The sequence below is a fragment of the Rutilus rutilus genome (assembly GCF_951802725.1).
Source record: "Rutilus rutilus genome assembly, chromosome: 1".
In the NCBI taxonomy this organism is placed as follows: Eukaryota; Metazoa; Chordata; class Actinopteri; order Cypriniformes; family Leuciscidae; genus Rutilus; species Rutilus rutilus.
In genome coordinates, this window is record NC_140209.1 from 60,240,672 (window position 1) to 60,262,187 (window position 21,516).

The following is a 21,516-nucleotide window of genomic DNA, read 5'->3' on the forward strand; positions in this document are numbered from 1 at the left end:
AAGCCCAGATATTAAAGGGCTAATATTTAATTTGGGTTCACCCAAAATAAACTGCGAGTTCACCCAGTAATTTCAGTTCACCCAAAATTTTTAATTCTGTTATCATGTCGTACCAAACCCAAGACTTTAATTTATCTTCAAAACACAAAGATATTTTAAAGGAAATCTGAGAGATTCCAGTCCGTCTGTTAAAAGTTTGTTCAGCCAAAACTGACGCGGTCACACTTTATATGAGGTGTTTTTCACTTCTATGTACTTCAATAAAATATAAGTTCAATGTACTCATTGTGTTCGTATTGGATTGCAAAACACTTTTGCTGCTAGTTGTTACGGTTAGCAGGAAAGAGGCGAGGATCTACTCAATAATTTATTAAATATACACATAAAGAAAATCCAAACAGGGAAGATGAAGACAATAATCCAAACAGGGGAAGATAAGAATAATTCAAACAGGAAACAAAAACACAACAGTTTTACAAACACTCATGTAAAGACAACGACTGAAAAAAAGACAACTGAAACACATGGGTATTTATACACTGGATAACAATGAACAGGTGTGTGTAATGAATTACCATGGGAACAAACAAGGGTAACTTTAGAAACAGAGGAAAACTGGAACAAACTACAGGAAGTGAACAATGGAGACAGAAAATACACTTCAAAATAAAAGTCCTAGAACACAGAACACAAGGGAAATCGTGACACTGTTGATGTGGATACGGGTACATTTAAGGACTGGTTTAGTGCTCTGGGAAGGTTTAAGTGTCAATAGTGGTTATTGATGTAATTACAGAAATGTGGGTACATGCGGGTATTGTAAAAATATAAGTACTATGTAAAAAACCTGTATGTACACAATAAGTTCATTGTATCAAATGATAAAATTGTATTACATAATAGTTAAAGACACCCAAAATAAAGTGGGACCTCTGACACTTTAAAATATTTGGAAAGAGATCATAAAATAAATCAATATGAATGAAGTGGTTTAATCAACGTCTTCTGAAGAGACACAATTGTTTTATACTTATATATATATATATTTTTTATTTACTTACGACACCTTCTACTTTAATATAGCAGTATCCTGGCCTTTTTATTCAGATATATTGTTCTTTATATTGGAAATTTTCTGTAACATGCTTGGATTAATGACGGAAGTAAGCAGTTTCCCAGGAAAACCGTCCTGACAACTCAAAAACATTAATATTAAAATCATTATTAAAAACTTACCGTAGTGATTCAGTGTAAATCAAAATCACAGTTTGGAAAATACATTTTTGATATGATTGTTAAACTTTGTTCATTCGTTCCAAACAAAAAAGTTGCACAGTGGTAGCTTTATGTGCAACATTCATTAAGTTGCTCAATCAGACAACCAAATAAACAACATTTACACATTTATTTGTAACAATGTACAGAAAGCTTGCATGTAATTTACAGAAAGCCAGTAATCAATCAGAAAAAGATCAGCACTCATCCAGGCATTTGTTGGTTTAATGTGAACCTCTGTTCGGGAACTGGTAATCCCGCAGAGCTAAAGTCTCTCCAGCTGGATGAAGATGCTATCTGGAAACGGTGGAGTCTGTGTGTGACTGGTTGGAGGAGGTGGTGGCGGCGCTGAGCAGAGAGAAACCGCTGTGACTCGACTCCAGGCTGCTCATGGAGCCTCTGATGGACACACACACACACAAACACACCTTTAAACTGACCATTTGGCTTTCCAGATGATAGTTTACCATGATTCATTCACATTTTTATGCTAAGCACTTTGCAATATGTAAACATCCCGACCTGAAGTCAGTGGACTGCAGCACTTCTGTGAAATACATGACTTTGCATTTGTGTGAGGAGACCTGCAGAGAGGCCAGAACATCATCGACACGCGGCCGACTGGATGAAGTGCATGTTGGAGTGCTGTAAAGACGCCACTGCAGGATGTAGAATCCAGGCCAGCGCGTCACATGAGAGCCCTGATGGGAAACCAAAGAAGAGAATGAGAGTTTGTCTGGTTTGAGTCGTCCATGTTGCTGACAGGTTTGGTGAGATTCCCTCACCTGTACGCTCTCTCCCTCTCTGCAGGTGAGGGCCGTCTCCACCATGCTGTAGTCTTGTCCCAGCATCCACGATCGGTCAATGAGCTGGACGTTGTTTCCGCCGGGACAGGCGAGGTTGTGCGCGCTCAGACCGTCTCTTTTAGCTGGCTGAGGGACTCTTCTGGAGTGATAGATGTTGAAGATCACGTCGCCTTTACACACGTCAAAGTCCCACGTGATGACGGACGATACGTCTGTAATCTCTATCAGCACCTGAAGATGAACAAAGGGGTTTATCTTTATTTCATAATGCATAACACACAGCGCTGCGCACCATTCAGAATTCAACCGGGAATCTGGAATTTCAATTGCAGGAAAACATTCAAATCAGAATTTACATAAGGAAGAAAAAGTAATTTTTTTGAAGAAAGTCAGTAACCAAGCAGTTGGACCCCATTGACTTCCATAGTATTTTTTTCCTACAATGGAAGTCAATGGGGTCCATTCACTGTTTGGTTACTGACATTTTTCAAGATATCTTTTTTTTTTTGTGTTCAGCAGACGAAAGAAATTCATACAGGTTTGAAACAATTCATTTAAAAGAAAATATTTTTCAGTATGAACAAATCAGTCATGAAATTGTCTATTCCTATTCAAATTCACACTCAAATTAAAATGGAGCCAATTCTGAAGTTTATGGTAACACAATAATACACTATAAGATGCAAATGTACAGATCTGCACTTTAAACAGAACTAGACTAACAATATTTGACTTCACGCTGCATGTCTTCTTAAAACCAACAGATGGCAGCACTTATTAACACACTGAATATGAAAGTGAACGTTGCCCAGCTGAAGTAACCAGTAAAAGCTGTGTATTGTTGAGTGTTGTGAGTGTATGAGCTGTACCTCATGTGGAGATCCCTTCAACACACTCGCGCTCTTGTAGATAGATTCATTCCACAGTTTAACCTCCTCGTTCTCCAGATCCTCGGCCGTACGGTACAGAGACTTGGGAACCAGACCTCCCTCAGGAACATCACACTGAATTAAACATGAGAAGATTAGATTTTTTTGATCATTTCTGTCTGAATAAATACTGTACACTGTCCAGCTACATGTGTCCTGTAGTGAATGACATCTCTTGGTTTTCTGTGGCAAGTCAAGTTAAGGTCAGCTTTGCCCCTGTGCTTTAATAAAAGACCATCACGAATATACAAGTATACTTGTACAATAATTGTACACGAGTACAAGTGATATGGCAAGCAAATTCTGATTATAATGGCAAATGTGTTTCATGTATTCACTGATATCAAACATATCATATCACAACGGCATGATCCCATGTCTTGATGCCGTTACATTATTTTACCTCCACATTCCTGGAGAGAAACACATGACATTGTTGCTATTAATGGGTTTTACATTCTCTTGTGAAAAAGAAGTGCGCCTAATTGTATTTAATGTGCACTTGTAGTGTACTTCAAATCTAAAAGTATATTTTTAATCAACTGTACATGTAGATTATATATTATTAATGAAATAAAAGACCACTTAAGTGCACCCTTAAGAGACGCTATGTTTCTTAACACAATTTTAAAAACTCCACTTTAATAATGTCAAATTAAAGGTTTTACTTTAATGTACATTTTAAATCATTTTGTTTTAATAATCTTTTGTCATGTTTTGCACTGTAATGTGTTTGTGTTAAATTAAAAATAAATATAAATGTACTAAATAGCAACTTCACCATTACAAATGAGTCATTTCAAATATAGTTTAATACATGACATACATAACAAGTTTCAATAGAAATGCCATTGTATTTTTAGTGTACCATAAAAGCCTGTCATTCAGCAGTAACTTCATATTTCAAAGACATTTCAGAAGTAATAATGAAGTTCAATCATACTTAAATGGGTCAAAAAACACTCTAAAGTTCAACTAATTGCATGTAATATCAATATTAAACTATAATTCATTTTCATTTAATTGCAATTAACATGCAATTAATTGTCCGAAAACTTTACATTCATTTTGCATGCAAGTATATTCTTTTAAAGTATATTATTTCCATTATAAATCCTCTTCCGCTAACGTATGCTGAAATGTACAACTGTTTTACAATGCCTGTTGAAGTGCCTTAGAGGAGCGTCTGTTTGGCACAAACCACTGTATCATTTTATGATAAATATGCACACAAAGACCAATATTCAAATATAATTATGCAAATTAATATCTGGGAATGAGTTGTTGGTCTAGGGAAGGTGCGTGACATGTCCTATCACTTCTGAACAGAGTTCCAGCTTAATGATCCCGCATGTCTCTATATAGGCCTATCTCTGCTTTCCTGAAGAGCTTCAGCTTAATCTAACCAGGCCAGATGAGAAGCACATGACCACATCTCAACGGCAGCACTATCATCAGATTTGCTCTCTACAACACGAGTAATATCAGACCCTAACTCTCTGAATATGCTCTTAGTAAAGGCTCTTATCATCTCAAGGCTAGATTACTGCAATACTCTGGAGACCAGCTTTGTGAACTCCATCAACCCTCTACATGTACTAAAGAATACAGCAGCACGTCAGGTTTTCAACCAACTGAAGAGGGTTAACACAGGACCAATATCCTGCAGGTTAGCTCCAACACTTATTAAACACACCTGAACCAGCTTATCAAGGTCTTCAGGATTACTAGAAACTTCCAAGCAGGCGTTCTGGAGTTACACTCTGCAGGACAGTGTCCTTCCAGGACTGAGGCCTTGTCCACACTAATACGCTTTAGTTTGAAAACGCATCTTTTTCTCTGCTTTTCGGCCTCCCGTCCACACTGAGACGCCGTTTTTATTAATGATGAGTTGACACGGGTTAACATGTCAGATCTCACCACCTGTAGTTCTGAAGACTCACCAGAGAGTCTCCTCCTAAGAAGTCAGGGATGAAGTCTCTGTTGATGTAGTCCACCAGTCCTCCAGGCCCCTGGTAGTCATTCCCAGCGTAGATGAGAAACTTCTTCCGTGTGTTTTCATCGATGAATGGACTCACCTGAGCGCAGAACAAAAGCAAACACGACATTTACAGAAGCCCGGAAATGAAGAAAGGCCAGATGAGTGAAATAACACCGCGCTAACATGACATTTAACTGCGATGGGTCAGTGTGTGGAGACATTTACAACCATTAAATGAAGATTGAGTAATCTCAGTCTTTCCTAATATCTTGAACTATTTGTTAACATTCTTTTTATGTTCTAAGTGTGTCATAATGTGAAATCCTATGAGTGTGTGTGTGTGTTTACCAAAGTCCAGAGCACAGGAAACACTCTGGGTGCTCTGATTATGAGGAGACGGCCCAGTGTTTCAGGGTAGTTGGCTCCTACAACTTCTATCATCCTCAGCAAGGCTTTGATGGCCGGTCTCCACAGATGCCTCATATTTAACCCCTCAAGATCCACCAGACATGTCCAACAACTACAGCACAAGAGCACTTACTTATTTAGGGTGGAGGCACCATGTACAGTAAAACACACAATGTGTACAGCCACTGGTGTTGAGAACCGATAACTGATTTTTATTCATAATCATTCAGTACCATTAAAACGATAATAAATAAATGCTGGAACTGGCTGGTTTTCATGATGTTCGGTTCTAAGTGGAGTTGGAATTGGAACCAAATCCAGAACAATCAAATTCCTTTTGATTCCCATTTATTATGGCCAGTTTTGAGTAAGTTACTCTAAAAAAGTAATTCATTACTTGCTACTAATTTAATCTTCAACAGTGTAATTAGATGACTGTACTAATTACTCTCTCTATAAAGTATTGCATTACTAATTACTTTCTAAATCCCACATCAACCTCGACCAGTTGAACAATACAAGAATAGACATGAAACTGCTCTTTTAATTCTTTCAAATAAATAATATAAAATTGCATAAATTATTCTTGAACTGACCAAAGTGTTTAAAAGTAGAATGATACATTAAAAACATAGATTTTAACACAAGACGTTAAATTCACTATAGTTTTATATAGAATTGTTATATTGTCTATGTAGTATTTAATGCAATTACATCTCAAGTAACTGTTAAATTACAGAAAAATCCCATACTTTCCTTTTTTGAAGGGGAAAGTAATTAAATTACAGTAATTAATTACTCAGTAATGCATTACACCCAACACTGATTATGGCCACTATATAGAGATTAATACAGTACATGATCTGTTTGGTAATGCATGAATAAATGAAGTACCTGATTGGTTTTCCAAATATTTTGGTTTTCTCTTGACAGTGTCTGAGACCTTCCTCGTTGATAGACAGCACCTAAACGTTGGGTCAAAGGTCAAGGGCGTCAGTGAATATGGTCATTTTATTTAATTGAATTTGAATCCCTGGTGCAGCCTGGTTTATCCCAAGTCATTTTTCTATTGCTAACACTAAAATAGATTTTTTTTATTTTTGTTTCTTGTCTCTGACTTTCTCACTGTGGGATTAAAGCATTATGAGTTTTTCTAGCAGATCCCTTTTAAGAAAAGAGTGATATGACCAAAATATTTACCAATATATGTGACTTTCAACCACAGTACGGAACGATATAGTGCTTCTGTATGAAATCAGAGATGTTACAAAGTGAAATTAAACCTAAATTTCTCAAACATTCTCAACACATCAGACTCTGTGAACACCTGCTATTTTTCACTTAAGACAACTGAATCATATCTTCATTGATGCTTTTTAAGAATTTTTACTCTATAGAAACAAAACCACCCAATATTTCAATCTCCTAATTACCATTAAATGCTCAGTCGTTTGCCCGAGCATCAGACTTTGACAAGCAGGGTTGTTTCACTTGTGACAAATCTTCAATTACACTTTTTGAGAATTGCGTACTCTCGCTTAGAAACAAAACCGACCAATGTTTTAATATCTAAATTGCTTTGAATGCTCAGACGTGTGTCACTGCTGCACTAATATATGAGCTAGAGTAGACAACACTATAAATACAATATAGATAGATCTAAATCTTCTCAGCCCCAAAAACTTGCTCTATGGTAAAGCTCTCAGGCATTATGAATACAACAGCATGACTGTAAAGCTGCTTTGGAATGATGTGTATTGTGAAAAGAAATGTTTACATACATTTCATACTATTAGTATTCGTCTAACTCTTACATGTCTCAGAAGAGTCTCTTCTCCCAGCGTCCGCACTAAACCTTTGGTGTCCATTTGTCCAAGTCGAAGGATATAGAGAGGACGTCCATCTATATAATACACACGGAGAAGCACATAACCACATTAACTTCTGCTTGTTTGATATTAACACAGCCTATGGAAAACATCAATTCCTCTGTTTGATCCGTATCAAGCTCTCGCTTCAACTGATCTTCATTTCAAAGGCTGCTTGTAAGTCCGGCACAGGCCTAACACACATCCAGGATTGAGAGGGGAAATGCCTCTCCGTTAGTTCTGTGGCAGATAATCAGGCTTTAAATGACAATGTCTAAAGTAGTAAAGTGAAAGTAAATGCGATGGACCTTTGTCATGGTGATGCCAGCCTCCGGTGTAATAGTCCTGCAGGAGCTGCGGACACTGCCACGTGTCTAACAGGAAGTCGATCTGATGCTGCTTCCTCCACGTGAGCGTCTGACACAAAGCCTCTTTAGCCTTTTCCAGATTAAAGTCTCGTGAGCGCAGGAAACGCAGCACGTGCTCGTCTTTAGGGATCTGATGGGATTCATATAAATGTGGATTTAATTCAAATAAAATCCCCCATCTGGTTGGAAATTCATGTTTTTGAACGAAGTCTCTTCTGCTCAACAAGGCTGCATTTATTTGATCAAAGATACAGTAAATACTGTAATATTGTGAAATATTATTACAATTTAAAATGACTGTTTTCTATTGTGATATATGCTAAAATGTAATATAATTCTGTGATTAAACCTGAATTTTCAGCATCATTACTCTTCAGTCTTCAGTGTCACATGATCCTTCAGGAATCACTCTAATATGATGATTTGATCATCAAGAAACATTATCAATGATGAAAACAGTTGTGCTGCTTCATTTTTTTATTTTTTATAAAGTAACGGTTTTCATATCATTATATACAGGTTTTGTTTAAAACAATCACTTCATAACTTATTTTTGTTCAGTAAATATACTGTCAATAAAATGTGTTCATTTTAAAAATAAGTAAAGATTATGAAAGATCCCATAATAATTTAAATTGGCTTAACAGTAGTAACAATACGTATGATATTTTATGATTTGATAAAAGACCCCCTGTGGTGAGAATCCAGCTTTTACTGTTGTTTATATGTCTATCTGGTGTTTTTAATATGCTTTATGACAAAACATTGTCAACACAATTTTCTCCTTAAAACTGCAGTGAACCAAAGACAGCCTCAAAAACACATTTGAAATCGCTGGTGTTTCTGACGTCACAAACTACCTTGTAACCAATCAGGTCAAAGTGTGATCGTCAACGAGTGGATCTCTGAGCTGGTGTGAGTGAGTGGAGGCGGGGCTCATTTGCATATTCATAGAACCGCATATTACATTCAAGCTATTTTAAGGCATGAATAAGTAAAAAAAAACATTTGAATATGACATTTTGGTGATCAAAGATGAGTTTTAAGGGTTAAACCTATTGACTACAGGGGGACTTTAACAGAATCACTGACATTAACCATCTAAATCTGACCATGTCATGTGAACAAATAGAAAAGTCTGCCATGTCAAGTATTAAGCCTTTAGCTTAGGGGCCTTTTAACCCCAAATAACATACTTTTATATTTTCTTAAATTCAAAACTGTTGATTTAAAAAAAAAACTGAAAACCATTAACAAGCTCTTTGTTTCAAAATATGTTTGGTAATTGTATTGATTCTCATTTGCTACCTAAATCAATTACATTTTTAAAAACATTAAATATTAGATCAAATTAGCACAGAATCAACTTTGCATTGCTTCCCGCCATCGTGTCAAGGATCAACCAAATTCGAGTTTTTGTACCATCTAGTGGTTTAGAGTACAGAAATAAAATCAATGCACCTTTAGCCCCGCTGTCCCCGACTAGTACTTTATCCTGAACATTGCACTCACCTTTCCTTTGTGTGTTTCCTGCAGCCACTGTCGAAGGCGAATGAGGCAGCTCTCCTGGAAAGGAGTCAGCTGTCCCAGATAGCGTGAGATGTAGTCTGCATCTAACTTGTCTGAAAACAACACACAACCATCAGACAGCTGATATGATAGATCATTTGAACATGTTCCTGCCATCATTTGAAATCAATAGTGAGTTAATCACTCAGTGCGGTGTGTGTGAGGACTACTGTTTGAGACATGCACAGAGATGCCAATGTAGAGAGCTTCAAATAAGTCAATATAAATAAGACAAGCTAACTGGAACGCTCTCTTAAAGTTATGAACAAACGTTCCTCCAGTAACATTAATTTTAACACTTTATTTCGATGGTCCACTTTAGACATAACTACAAGTAACTTTGCAACTACATGTCGACTAACTCTCATTAGAGTATTTGTAGACTGTCTGGTTAATATCTGCTAACACTTTATTTTGATGCTCCTCAACAGATTTTCTACTGACTATAAGTAACTTTGCAACAATATGTCAACTTAATCTAACCAGTCTACTAAAATACTCTAATGAGAGTTAACTGACATGTAGTTGCAAAGTTATATATTAGAATATATATTGTTATAAGTGAGGTTTGTTTCTTTCAGGGTGGAGTTAGGACGCTGCCTTTGAAAGTACAGAATCTGCTCAAGTGGGAAGTAGACAACAAGGCAGCTCACTAGAATTTGGACATGTTGATTCTCGTTATCATTCCATTCCTCCTGCATTATTATATTTATGAGCACACGCTCGCGGGCAGAAGTATGATTCATCTCACCATCCGGAGAGCCTGGCAGGACGTCTGTGGAGCTGGGATGAGTTCTACTGTTGCATGCTGGGACAGCTCTGGCTAAGCTGACAGGCGGTTGGTGAGGCGCGATGGTGGCGGGAGGAGGGACCCAGCGGGGCATGTGGGTAATGCCCTCCTCCTCCAGTTGTTTGAGGTGAAATTCAATAATCTCTTTTCCCTGTAGAGAGAAAGAGACAAATAGAGAGTGACACAAGAGTTTAGTCAAATGAAACAAGTAAACATTGGCTTTAGGTACACAGGCGTATGAAAAACACACTCTTACACGCAAGCCAGCCACAACCAGGACATTACAACATTACAAGAAAACAGATCCTGATGATAGACATAAAAGAAACCTAAAATTAGGAAGGAGATTCTTGAAAATAAGGAAGGAAATTCTTGAAAACAAAGCAGTAAGAAACAGCCATTATCACTGTCTGAGTCTAGATAAAGTAAACATTTATTTTGTGAAATATAAAAAACAAAAATTATGTTTCAAATGTTTTAGACTTAGGGCCAGATTTACAAACAAAACAAAACAAAAAACGTTAAAAAAAACCCTACTGTCATGATTTACTAAAGACACGCAGTGAAAAATTAGCTCTGAAAAGGCGTGGACAGGGTTATTTTTGTGGCATTACATTTGTAGGAGTTTCCCTTTCATTTATAGGAGGAAAGTATTTAAATGAATCATGCAAGGTGATTTACTGGTATCTGCGCCTTTATTTTCCACCCAAAAATAAGCATGTCTTAAACCAGATGCTAATTTGCTCTGCTCCTGGTAGATTGTGTTGGTCTTTAAGGCTACGTTACATTTAGGCTACATTACTCCAGATACATTTGAAATCGGCGTTTTCCATTTAAAAACGTTCTCCGTCCACACTAGCGTTTTTTAGCGAGAAACTTTTGAAAAATGCCTGAAAGCGCTAAATTCACCTTACAGCGCATGCGTAAAGCCTCACAAAAGCTCACTGAGATCATACAGACGGAAAAATAAATGTTAGCAAAACATCTCAGCATTCACTGATGCGTCCAGGTCGCTCTCAGTCACCATTATATGTTTGGTCTAAATCGCGACTGCTCTCATGTTTTGCTGCAGGACAGCAAATGTGAGTGAATTCTGTCATCTTTGCAGGACTGTGACATGAAGAGTGTGTAAAGTAACATATTTTAGCAACAGTGTGAAAGTGAATAGTACAAAACAGGCACAATACCGTTATAAACATGCATATCTATTGGTACAATATGCGTCACATGACTAAACTTACGTCATCGTTTAAATAAATACCTCAGTTTTGACGGTCCACACTACAACGCGAAAACGGCGTTTTCAAATGTATCCACTTTGGAGAGCGTTTTCAAAAAGGTTTTGTTTTCATTAATAAAAACGGCATCTCAGTGTGGACGGAAGGCCATAACGCAGAGAAAAAGATGCGCTTTCAAACGAAAACGTATTAGTGTGGACAAGGCCTAAGGAAACCATCCGGCTGCTTCTGTGTTCAATATGCAGTCAGTAGATCACGCGCATAACTTTCCAATCGTGATTTTTTGGGAATTGTGCTCTCACGCTAATTTCCCCCGTTTAGTAAATCTGACCCTTAATATTTACTTGTCCTAGTTTTCCAGATAATCTTCTTTTGTACAGATTAGGGTTAGGGTTAGGGTTAGGGTTAATGAGATTGGAGGGGGAAAATATATTCCAAAGCTTTTTCGAGGGAACAAAAAGTCTCTCAAAATGTTTCTAGTACATTTGGAAATACTGTAGGAAAAAGTCTTTGTGAACAGAGTGATTTAGGAATAGATAAAGGTTTGAATTTGGCCTGTCACATCTCCTGATCCATCCATCCAACCAAGCAACCAATCAATGCACACACACCTTTTTAATACTGGCGGCGTATTGCTTCATTGCGATCTTCTCTGCGGTGCTCTCGAAGCCGAAGAAGGATTTGATGTCCATGCTGGCGGACTGCTCAAAACAGGTCCAGTCTTCATTCTCCGGGTGAACCTGAGGAGGGATCGTTCAGACGTCAGGATCCCTCTTAAAGCAGCTAACACATAAACACGTGTCCTTAAATAAGAGGGAAACGGCAGGGAGAGAGCAGGGCAGACCGTGTAGCAGCAGTGCTCGTAGACGTTGACTCTGCTGGAGAAGGACTCGTTGTACGCCTCTATGTGCAGAGTTCTCTCTCTTCGGTCCAAAGAGTTCTTCTGGATGAAATACAAGTAGTCCACTCCTGCTATCTGTACACACAGACATGTGTCATAATCATAATCAAGGCACCGGCTATTATGAAGATTTAAAGGCTAAATGAAAAAGAGTTCACCTAAACAAGTAATATATTGTTTATTTCATTTATTTTCCCACACGTTGTGCCAAACCTGTGATACACCAATGACGACTTTTTGAAGAATCTTCAAGCATTTATTTATTTATTTATTGCATACAACAACATCTCATTTTTTGTTGTTGTTGTTTCATTTTTCTTTCTTTTTTTAGCATCAAAAGGGTTTTTAAAATAATTTTACTATAGTCATTTCTCTTTTAGGATCATCAAATAACTGGGTCAATAATCTTTACATACAGTAATCGCAGGGAACAGCTTCTCGTATTATTTTAATGTTCAAATGTTAGTCAAATGAATGCTCACAGTGCCACAGTTTATGACATTTTGGACTTCTAAAAGATGAAATACCCTCTTTAGAAGCCGAGGAGCCTCGACGTCCACGGTGCACCTGCGTTCAGTCACTTGTGTCGCCCCGTCTTCACTATGACACTCGCTGATGATGTCGCTGGTCACAAACATGGGTATCAGCGGACAGTTTGGGAATCTTTTGTCATAGGCCTATGAGAGAGAAAAAGATGAAACCAATGTAAGAGTTGGAGAAAAATAAAACAAACTCATTACGAGAGAGAAGCAGATGCAGGACAGTTTATGCACACAATGCAATTTTAATAAAAAATATGGTTCTCTTCAGATAAGCTTATGTGTACAAATGACCCCCATTTAGATTATATATGTTCCTGAAAATTTGACACTTGTCTTGTGATGTGTTATCGTTTTATTTTCAGTTGACTTAGTGGCTCATATGACCAGGTTAGCAAGTAGAGTGTGTCACATGAAGTCTTAAGTCAACGATACCAATAAACTACAGGTACGCCCGTCAATATTTACTCCCTAATCTCTCGCTTTTTAAGGTTCCCAGTTTAAGAAGTCACAGGAGGACTGTGTTAGAGGAACCAGTGCAACACAGTAATCCTTGTGAAACAGAAGCACACTTTAACATACTTTTAAAAAGAGTGCTTATTACGGAAATAATATACTTTAAAAGAATATCCGTGACAAATGAGTGAATATTGCATGTTAGTTGCAATTACATGTAAATGTATTATAGTTTACATTTATATTAAATGCAATTATTTTAAAAGATATTGCAATGCATATTTACATATAATGTTTGACCCAGTTTTAAGTACATCATTATATAATTTCAAAATGACTTTATTGTCTCTGAAATATGGTTAAAGTTAGTGCTGACAAGCATTTATGGTAAACTAAAATATCTAATGTAATATCTATTGAAAGATCGTGTTGTTTATTTGAACGTTTTTGTAATTGTGATGACGTAGCTGCAATTTACTACAGTTAAAATTAAGTGTTAAGTGTATTAACATGTATATTATAATCAAGTGTTTGGTTACACGTGTTTTGGTAGTTTGTCGACACAAATCAAAACTCAAAGTAAGTGCAGTTCTTTAAAGCACAACAAAAGATTATTAAAACATCATTATTTGAATTCTCTTTATTATTTGAAGTCTTTAAGCACACTTATGTAATCTTTTATTCCATTAATATTGTATTGTCTGCAAGTAACATAGTCAGACATATACAAATAGTCTTGCATATTATTGTTAAAAATCCTTATTTTACCAGCATTCTTACTTCCAGAACGCTACTGTTGGGGTCTAATGAGTTCTGTCTCTCTAATGATGCATATATTTTACACCACAGCTCTAAACTGCATTCACGTTAATGCATTAGCCATCAGAGCAGAGATATTTCTGCTGAGCAGTGGATGAGGGTTTTCAAGTACATGTTTGTTTTAGTATGTGTACTCTGCTATTCCACTGAAAGTCACGCACGATCCTGCTAAAAAACAAACAATTCTAATATGTACACAATGCATAAAATGTAAATGATCTATAGAGTCTACTTTGAGACCTACTAAACCAAGGCAAGCTCCTTCCCTCTGAATTATACACACACTAACTGTATATGCAACAGTTTAGTATGCTTCATTGTTGTCACATGATCTGGTCATGCTGCCTCCAGTTGTCATCTTAGTTTAGTTTAGATTTTTTTATTAGGCATTTAATCCATTTTTGCAATAAAGAACTGTCATGCTGGACTGAAAGGTCATGTCATTTTGGTCACTGTAGTAGCTCATATGCATACTGAAAACCTGCAAACCGCAGAGTATGCTAGCCTCTTTAAAATGCTTGACCTTTGTGTCAAATCCATAAAGTGATGATGTCCATGGACGTCATCCATTAAAGCGATTGATCAAACAATGAAATGTTTTCTCTGGAGTGAACACAATAACAGCTTTTATGTAAGAGATTAAGCATTGTGTATTAATTTCTACTTTCAGGAACAATAAGCCTCACTACAGCAGTCCTATAGCTGAAAAATGCCTTTTAAATGCATATTTAATTCCTGAATTTAAATTTAATGCAGCTGAATTACAATTCTGTATAATTGTAAAATTATAATGGTCATTTGAATTTAATAAAGCAGAATTAAAATAGAACAAAATAAATAAAAAAAATCCATACAACTGCTATGTTTTTAATTATACAATTATATATATATTTTTTTTTTTTGAAATGTCATTATATTTAATGAACTAAAATAAAATAAAATCTACTTTTATCCTGAAATACATAATTAGTCAATATGAATGATCTGTGGTGTTGAACTAATGAAAGCCGTCAGCCTGCTCTATTTCAATTTGGTTTTAAAATAATGCCGTTTAACAGAACTACATTAATCTACATTAAAAATACATTACACACGATGATGAACAGAAAATCCCACCAATCAGAGAGTCGCGACAACAAAACGTGCCAAAAGCTCTTTAAGCTCCGCCCACTCCCATGACACACTACGAATGACGTAACCCTATACTCTCAAAATACTTGTATATACTGTATATAATCAATATTTTAAATTAGTAGTTTTATATTTCTCTATCATTTTTAATTCGATTATGCAGTTTATGGGATAGTAGTTTTTTCCCCCTTCACTAAAATCTTGAACCTTTATATTTTTTTCCCCCATTTTCAAATACTTTTTTGCCTCAAATCAATATTTTTAATGTTATTATTTACCTTGCAGTAGGTTGATTTGGTTCTTTGCTTATAATGCTTATAAAAAAAAAGGAGATTGATTCGAAAAAATACTTCCGGAACCACTCTCCCTTTGGAGTGCCGTCGGCAAAGCATGCTGGGAAATAGACATCCCAGCCGTTTCAGATAAACTTAAGTTCGTCTAAATTAAAAGAAACAGTTCAGTTTACTTAAAATTCAGTTCTGTGAACTTGAAAGAAGAAGAAAGTGCTAAATACTCATAAAAGTTAATTTGACTCAACTAATTCGTTTAATTTAAGTTTGTGCTACTCAAACCAATTAATTATTTTGAGCGTTAGGGTTTAGTGTACTTCCGGAACCAATGCCGCTGAAAAAAAATGGACGGACACTAACACACTCAAGTTCAGTTCAAATTCGCTCAACCCCCGTGATGTGTGCAGTCTTGGAAATCTAGAACAATCCCTGTAGTTTCTCCTATACTAACACTATTACATGTTGAAGTGGGTCTTATATTGTGAGCAACGAGCCCGGCACCACTGTAAGTGACATTAACCCTGAGGTTTCTGCCCCAGATGAAGTTTGATTGACAGGAGAGGCAGCAGCGACCCGTGCTGACTAAAGCATGACGTCAAACTGTGCACTCAGCAAATCTGAAAAAGCAATACACAATAATAATGTTGATAAGAGCGAGTGATTAGCGCTTTCGCCTGGGGAAATTATGTCACTGTGGGGGTGAGGAGGATCAATGCATGTGAACTGTAACCTAATTAACCGGCTGATCAATCAAGCCTTGAGATTACTGACACTGTGCCAGAGTTAATACTGCGGCAGACTCACTCCACACATTCAGACCAGTATTATATGGCATTCATGTGTGAAATAAATTGAAATTATTTTTTTAGTGTAGCTATGAGAAAGAAAGCTATTGAACATTAAAACTCTCCTCCCATAACTGATATGATGGATCAACTTTCCAACCACAAAACGGCAAAGACCTATTGCCTCATCTTTAACACTTGCTTTGATATATTATTATTATTAACAGTAATACATTTTTAAATGTGTCTTACATTATGGCTCTTTCCCTTGAGAAAAAGAAGTGTGCTTAATTATGTTAATGGGGTGGTATAATGCCCTTTTCACAAGATGTAAAATAAATCTCTGATGTCCCCAGAGTGTGTGCGTGAAGTTTTAGCTCAAAATACCCCACAGATATTTTTATATAGCATGTTAAAAATGTCAATTTTTGAGGGTACGCAAAAACGCACCGTTTCTGTGTCTGTCCCTTTAAATGCAAATGAGCTGCTGCTCCCGGCACAGAGGGCGGAGCTTCAACAGCTTGCACTCACACAGACATGCACCGAAAATTTCAAAACTTTTAACCTTTTATGGTCAAACCGGATTCAGACAATGATGGAGAGACTCAAGAAGAAGTAACAACATGTAGAATGCAACAGGACGTTTCTGATTGGTTAGTTGATGAATTTATGTAGCTTATGTGTAGTTATCTTCTAGTCAGTGATTAGCATATTCTGTCTTGATAATCTATAAATCTTGTTCCCGGGGGCGGGGTTTATGTAAATGTTAGGGTTGGTGATGCCACTAACCCGGGAGGAATGTTGTGTAGTCCCTACCAGCCATTTGTTGTAGTCCTTAAAAAGCGATTTCTTTAAAAGCAAATATCTCCCTTTGCTTTGAACTTTGAGCGTTGTAACTTTGCAGATGTTGATTATGTTCAAACGGCAATATTACACACTAACTAAAGTTAAAAAAGTGAAATCATAATCAACCACCTCTTTAAATGTGAACTTAACGTACGTATGTCAAATCTTAAAAGTATTATTTTTGATAAAACCATATATTATTGAAATAAATGCCAACTTAAGTCCAGTTAAATACTTTGTTTCTTAACACACTTAAGTTCACTTATAAAAACTACACTTTGTTATAATGTCTAACAAAAGCTTCATTTACAGTGCATTTTAAATCATTGTTTTAATACTATTTTGTCATGCTTTAAAGAAGTGCACTTGTTTTGTAAGTGTTGACTAACATACTAAAGCACGCGATTATAATCTGAATATTTGATAAGTTAATATATTTTTAATGTACTAAATTGCAACAAATACACTTAAATACATGACACATTTCAATAAAAATGGAATTAAAGTATATTTTAGTTGACCAAAAATGCTTGTCAGTTCATTCAGCAGTAACTTTTTACTGTATTTCAAAGCCAATGGAAGTGACTATGTAATTACATATAAAGATGCTAAAGTGCACTTCATTTTCACAAGGTTTCTCAGTTCACGGTAAGTGTTAAAGATCAGTGTAATGATTGTGTAAAGGGTGAGATAACATTAAAAGCTCACGAGACAGCCGTAAAAGGATTTGAGCGTGTATGGGAGTGCTGATGTCATCTGCTCTTGTCAGCTTTATCAGGGCAGCTGCTGATGTGGAGAGGGGCAACTATGCGTTTTGGTGGATCGGATCACAAGTGGACGAGGGAGACGCATTCCCGTTTACACCTGTTTTTTAATCCGTCTCTTTTGTCCACTTTCAACCGCTTCAGTCCTGATTTCTTCGAGGGGAGGGTCTATGGGCGGGTAAATGTTTGGCCTTTTTCAGATCTTTCAATCTGATGGACAAAATAAGCACATGAAATTTACATATGAACGTGCGTGGAGACGAAGGAAAAACACACGGAGAACATGAGCCTTCGTTTCTGCTCTGACAGCCAAATACCAGCCGAACGCTGTGAGTGTGTGTTAGAAATCAGGAATGGTGAGAGAACATTGTGCTTGACATGTTTTTCATCCTCAAACCAAACTTGGGTCTCCAGCCGACAAAGTTTAAACCCCGTCTGGAAAGAGCTCTTCCCATGATGTTCACGCATTAGGTCAGTAGACAGTCGTTTGTGGCTGTTTGAACACATTCGATCACATGAGCGTTTACACTACGAAAGTAATCCAACGAAAACGAAAGTTTTCAACTCCCTCTGGTCAAAAGCGGACAAGCTCAAAATGTTTTAGACCCCGTTTACACCTGTATTTAGCGCCGTCCACTTGTGATCCGATCGACCAAAACGCTTCTTAATACCAGGTGTGAACAAGGCTTACTTCAAAGATCCAGCGTTTGTTTTGCATATGAGGCACCACGAAAGTAGACTAAATCTAAATGTTTTATTATTATTATTATTATTATTATTAAAACAGCCAGTCAGATATTAAACCTCATCTATGAAGTTAAACTGATATTTTCATTGGGCATTCATAGTATGAAGAGGTGAACTGGAATCGTGCTCATAGCACACCAAACATTAGTTAATAAGCGTCAACTTTACTGTGCATTGACTAGCCAGAGAATATTAAAGCAAGAATACACTCAAAACCGTACGTTACAGTAAGTTTGACCATTGACATTGGTAAAAATGTTAATATAAAGTGAAAATTTCAATAATTGCGTAATTCTTCTCCCAAGTTCATTAACAATGTTTATAGATCAGTTATTGGCGTGTGCTTATCTGCATTTTACAACAGCTTCAAATCTTAGAATCATCTAAATCTAATCAGTTTTATTACAGAAAAAAAAAAAAGTTAAGATAATATATCGCAGTGTATGGATTTCAACTGGTTTTCAGGATGCATATTTTACACTGAATGAAAAAATATTATCATTGATTAATACCATGATATTACCATGATATACAAAATTATGAACATATAAGAGGTATAATAGAGATACATTTAATGTATAAATATAGCAATAGCAGAAGTATGATTTACAGTCTTGATAGTTTGTCTTCTAAATGTTTCTTAAATCTTTAGTTAGTTTAGATAGTTAGATAGTAATCTTTAGATAGTTTCAAGCTCTCAGCGGGCAATACTATTACTGTATATTTCAGAATGTCTGGACTGTGGTATTGAGCGATTAGCCAGGAACGTTTGAAACACTGGTTCAATTCAAACCATAAATGCCATTAAAGCAATAAAACAATAGAAAGCTGTGCTCTGTGAGGTTAAAGATTTACCAGCATTTGAGCTGACGACTGATCTGACAGTCTAGTGAACTCTAGAGCAATGCAGCTTTGAGACAGAGGACAGCTGACTAGACAAACTTTGCAAACATTACTCAATAAAATACTGAATACACATAAATTAACAAAGACAAAGCTGGAAACACACACACACAGAGAGAGACACAGAGAGAGAGTAGAAAAAACTAGCTGTAAAAGGATTTAGCCTAAGATTGATAGACTTTTAAACAATATGATGAGATATGCTCTCTCATGCGCATGCCATTTCTTAAAAACTCACCGCCATTACTAGCTCAAAGGGGAACTTGTAAACCCTCACAGGGGACTGATATTTCTGCACCATCGCTGCACTTCTAATGGAAAGCCCTTCCTATGGAGAAAAATAATAATAATAATTATAAACCCAATGGTTAAAACCAAATTTATGAACAGCATTATGATCAGAAACACAGAACTGATGTAAAGCATATACTTAAACATTGTTTTTCAATATATATAGGCCTATATATATATATATATATATATATATATATATATATATATATATATATATATATATATATATAGATAGACTTTCACCATGTTTGGTATTAAATTGCTTAGTGTTTGAAAAGCAAAGCATCATTTTTCATGTAGTAAACATCTAAGATGCATGGCCTCTGATGTTTAAAAGAGCAATTGAACAATACAACAACCCCAAGTTCAAACTGAAAAAAAAATTATAATTGTACAACCAGTGACACAAAATAAGCATGTGGACACTGTCATTATTCATAGTTCATATTCATTATTGTTGTTGTATCTTCAGCACGGGCCATTTTAGCGAAACACAAGCGAATCAACATGTAAACAGAGACTTCACTCCAAAGCGATCACACGGTAAAACGTCCAGGACAGCTGTGAAATGAAACTCTTAAACTTTACCTTTGAAGTCAAAGGCGCAGAGAATGCAGTGAAATGGAAGTCTTGATAAAACCTGATGTGAAAAAGTAAGAAGAATCCAGTCTGTGTTTCTTTAGCTGCTCTGCTCCATTTCTCCTGCGGAAGTGAAAGCTGCAATTGTGTCAGATGAGAGGTTGCGTAACCCTCGTCACTCACACAAACTCCGCCTCACAAATCTAGTTCAGACACACAGAGGTGAAAAAAAAAAACCCACATAAGCATTTCACTTTTTTTTTATTTTCATGTGTTATATGTTTATGAGAGTATATATACAAAATAAAACAGCTAAATGAATGTTTGTCAGGATCGTTGATGTTCAAAGTACAACTTTGATGATTGCTTGACAAAAGCTCGTCTAGAGGTTTTCTGAGCGAGGTGGTTACATAAACTAAAGTTAAAAAGCCAAGGGTCTATAGCCCAAAGAAAGCAAACACTGATCAGCACAATGGTCTTTATTATGTTCAACAACAGCAACATCTAAACCTCTGTTAATTCTCAATAAGAACTTTTGTATGAAAGAAATAGTCAAACTGGATAGGCATAGGTGAAGATGCTGAGATCTTGAGAGATCTGTAAGTGTTAAATGTTCTGTTACTGCCAGTCATGTAACTGTTTTTTTTTTTTTTTCTCCATGTTATTTATTTATTTTTTACAGTTAAGGTGTTTGATCATAATAATTCAGGAAATAGCTGTAAAATAAGTTTTGTAGTGAAACATTTAATTAAACTTTCTGTTAAATGTTTTGCACTTTATTTAAATTAGGACATTTAAAAAAATGTTTTATGATTTTTTTTTTTTTTTTTTTTTACAGTGTGAAAAATGGTCCCAACTGTCCCTTTGCACCATCTGGTGGTGATTTCGCGAATTATTATCGCCATTCGTTTTGTAATTTCACATACATTTGTATAATGTAAGAAAACTAATATAAATAATACAGTATTTTTGTATAAAAAAGAGAAGTAGGCTACTGTAATATGTCATTAATGGCATAATACTTAAAATAAGAGCCGTGCTAATTTTATAGATATTGTTCAGAAATGGTACAGCTCGAGCCCGACCAAGATAACGGCAGAAGTTGTTTGATCATCTAAAACAGACCACCTTCTTCGTAATCATAAACACGTCTGACTGGCCATTGTGTTCATGAGCTCATCGGATATGTCTGTGATTGTCTACAATGATCAACACACGGGAGCGTTTGAG

The 21,516-nt window shown here is 36.2% G+C and overlaps 1 protein-coding gene across 1 annotated transcript; it reads right to left on the reverse strand.

Moving 5' to 3' along the window:
- Window positions 1–354: 354 nt before the first annotated feature.
- sec14l1 (SEC14-like lipid binding 1) lies at window positions 355–20,436 on the reverse strand. The gene is made up of 16 exons (XM_084417118.1): window positions 20,296–20,436; window positions 19,652–19,741; window positions 12,661–12,810; window positions 12,077–12,208; window positions 11,844–11,972; window positions 9,956–10,145; window positions 9,148–9,257; window positions 7,576–7,765; window positions 7,214–7,302; window positions 6,294–6,364; window positions 5,340–5,511; window positions 4,954–5,088; window positions 2,951–3,085; window positions 2,061–2,312; window positions 1,798–1,976; window positions 355–1,674 (listed from the first exon to the last, which is right to left on the reverse strand). The coding sequence occupies exons 2-16, from the start codon at window positions 19,712–19,714 to the stop codon at window positions 1,569–1,571; spliced, it is 2,103 nt and encodes a 700-aa protein (XP_084273244.1). The 5' UTR covers window positions 19,715–19,741; window positions 20,296–20,436; the 3' UTR covers window positions 355–1,568.
- Between the last annotated feature and the right edge of the window lie 1,080 nt (window positions 20,437–21,516).